The sequence below is a fragment of the Wasmannia auropunctata genome, unplaced genomic scaffold (genome assembly GCF_000956235.1).
Source record: "Wasmannia auropunctata unplaced genomic scaffold, wasmannia.A_1.0 LD335989.1, whole genome shotgun sequence".
Taxonomy (NCBI): Eukaryota; Metazoa; Arthropoda; class Insecta; order Hymenoptera; family Formicidae; genus Wasmannia; species Wasmannia auropunctata.
In genome coordinates this window covers 148,884-151,638 of record NW_012026901.1, presented here as the reverse complement: position 1 = coordinate 151,638, position 2,755 = coordinate 148,884, and the positions used below count along the sequence as shown (strand labels likewise).

The window sequence follows — 2,755 nt, the reverse complement described above, 5'->3', positions numbered from 1 at the left end:
AGTATGTATGCCTTTTCTGCTTTCTTTCTGTCAATTGGCGAGCATTTGCTTCAGTCGATGAATGATCAGTTCGGCAATAGTTCTCGAGAACTTCCCATAAAAATGGAATTTCCCTTTGACGTTAGCAAATCACCGATTTTCGAGTGTTTTTTAATTGGACAATTCTTTTACGATATGGTGATAGCTTTTGTGGTTGCTTTGATAAATTCGTTACTTGTTGCATTGGTAAGTACACAATGAGATTCAGAGAGATTAAAAAGTTGAATAATAATTTGAATCATAGCTCCGATATGATCAAATTAAGTTAGTATTAAGACAAGATATTATTATAACTTTTACAGAATTGTCTGATATTTATAGATACTTCATGTAAGTGGCCAAATCGATATTATGCAACAAGATTTAATCGAAATTTCTAACGGGAAATACGATCGCAGCACATTTCTACCTGTTATTAAAAGTCTCATTTGCAAACATCAGAAGATTATTACTTTATCAGAAAATATTGAAAATCTATATACTCATATTGCACTTATGCAAGTTCTGTGGAATACATTGGTTATGTGCTGCACTGGTTTTGTGATTGTAATTGTGAGTAATGTCGATTTCTTCGCGTTTTGGATAAATAACATTTTTTTTCCCCTATCTTATTACAGGTCATTAGTTCTGGCGAAGATATTTCGAATTTGATCAAGTCCGTGAGCTATTATCTTGCAATAATTCTGGAGGTTTTCGTATATTGTTTTGCAGGAGAATTTTTAAGTGCCAAAGTGTGTAAAACTTTTTTAGTAGTTTAAATATATATTACGAATATATGTTTCTTTTTAATTACGTCAAATCAAACACTGATTGACTATGCGTATCACATTTTATATTTTAATATTAATTTTATCATTAGAAAGTACAGAAAACATATCATTACCAATAAAAAATATTTTTAATTTTATCATTCCTCTATACATTTTAAAATTCATCCTGTTTCCAGAGTAAGTCGATTGGCGACGCAGTATACGAGTCACTTTGGTACAATATGCCGCCGAATGAGAGCCAGATTATACTGTTTATGATTTTACGATGTCAGAAACGATTGACGATCACTGCAGGAAGAGTCATTGATTTGACTTTAGAAGGATTTACAAGTGTAAAGAGTTATAGTATAAATAAATTTTTTATTTAATGTACTACTCCACTGATGAAAAATAATTCTTTTTTTAGATCATGAAGGCTTCTGTCTCGTATATATCAGTATTACATGCAATGTACTAAAATCAGAAAAATGTTAGACAATTAGAACTTATCATCCCGTATAGTTTTATCAATAGTTAGTCCTCATTATTGTTGATTAAATGGGGTAGCACAAATTATGAATCATATAAAGTCGTTAAAAATTATTCTTACTGAAATTGAATTCATAGAATAACTATGCTATTGATGACAATTAATTCATATAAAGTGACTTTTCACATAAAGTTATAAAAAAAATCGTCATATTTGGAGAATAAACTCATGCGATTTAACTAAAATATATGTAAGATTTGTTTCTATGATTATTGAATATATCTTTAGACAATTTTTACTTAAAAAAGCATCTTGTTCTAATTATTTATTTATCTCTGTTGTTTCCTTCTTTTTCTTATATTAACATACTGTACATAATATTCATATCAATTCTTTTTTGTTTCTGACTCAATATCTATTTGAAAATTAGCAACAAAAGTGACGCCGCTTATGTGGAAATACCTTACATTTTTACATCACAGTCTGTTAGTACAGAAGAAGACTCCGCGTAATTCATTATTTTCTTCACCTCCAGAACTTTGTTGGAAACCATTGTTTTTGCTGGAAATAGAAGGGAGAAAAGCAAGAGAAAAGCAAAAAGAATTAATAGAATCGGTGTACCACAATAAAAAAATGTAATAGCTATAATAAACTTTTTTTCCATCTTTCGTGTCCCGCAGACATCAACGTCAAGTCTGTGCGCATATTTTTTTTGATGAATATAAATGGACATAAAACCCCTCGGGACAGAAACGCACGCTTCCAAAGCAATTACCTGTTATTGTGTACTATCAAAGTGTTCACTAATTCAAGAGAAAAGCGAACATAATCGCATTTTTTTTTTCTAATCGTTACAGCTATAAGCTTGCATTACCTATTGCGATGAGAACGCTCGAGATGTAATTATGACTGATTCACGTTCAGAGCAGCTTGCGCTTTATAGTCTTTTCGCTGCGACTATTTAGTGCTTTAGCCATCACGTAGAGCATATTGAATGACATGCACGTGCTTCTCATTCACTGACGTCTCTGTAGTCGTTGATATTTTAACGTTCGGCGGTTAATAAACAGCGATGAAACGTGCGAGTACCATTTGCATCTCGGTCGAGATCGGTCTCCGTTTCATCGGAATGTGGCCGGATTCGGCTTATCCGAATCTCTACTGGTTCAGCTACATGACATCGGTAGCAATAGTGCAATATTATCAGTACGCGTACATACTCACGCACTTCGACTTAAACAATCTTTGGCTACTCATGGACTGCCTCAGTCTTACCCTGGCGTATAGCCTCGCTTTTCTCAAGCTCATTGTTTTGTGGTGGAATCGTCGGTAAGATACGTCTTTTTGCGAGAATAATATAGAATGTGTCTATATTTAATGCCAACATAACTAACATTATAATAATCTCGACGAGGCAAATGTGTGCGTGAAAAATATGCTTATTGCTTCTGGAACAAAATCGTATATAAATAATATA

The 2,755-nt window shown here is 32.6% G+C and overlaps 2 protein-coding genes across 2 annotated transcripts in view; both read left to right on the top strand.

Annotated features, from left to right (window-relative positions):
- Positions 1 to 159: 159 nt before the first annotated feature.
- LOC105454003 (odorant receptor 82a-like) lies at positions 160 to 1,500 on the top strand. The gene is made up of 5 exons (XM_011696311.1): positions 160 to 225; positions 361 to 591; positions 657 to 770; positions 986 to 1,141; positions 1,216 to 1,500. Exons 1-5 carry the CDS (start codon positions 175 to 177, stop codon positions 1,264 to 1,266), a joined length of 603 nt encoding a protein of 200 aa, XP_011694613.1. The 5' UTR covers positions 160 to 174; the 3' UTR covers positions 1,267 to 1,500.
- A 907-nt stretch (positions 1,501 to 2,407) lies between these two features.
- The window catches only part of LOC105454045 (odorant receptor 82a-like), a 1,815-nt gene continuing 1,467 nt past the window's right edge, over positions 2,408 to 2,755 (top strand). Inside the window, exon 1 of the mRNA XM_011696372.1 lies at positions 2,408 to 2,607. Within this exon, the coding sequence (XP_011694674.1) occupies positions 2,408 to 2,607 (200 nt within the window). The remainder of the gene's footprint in view (positions 2,608 to 2,755) is intronic.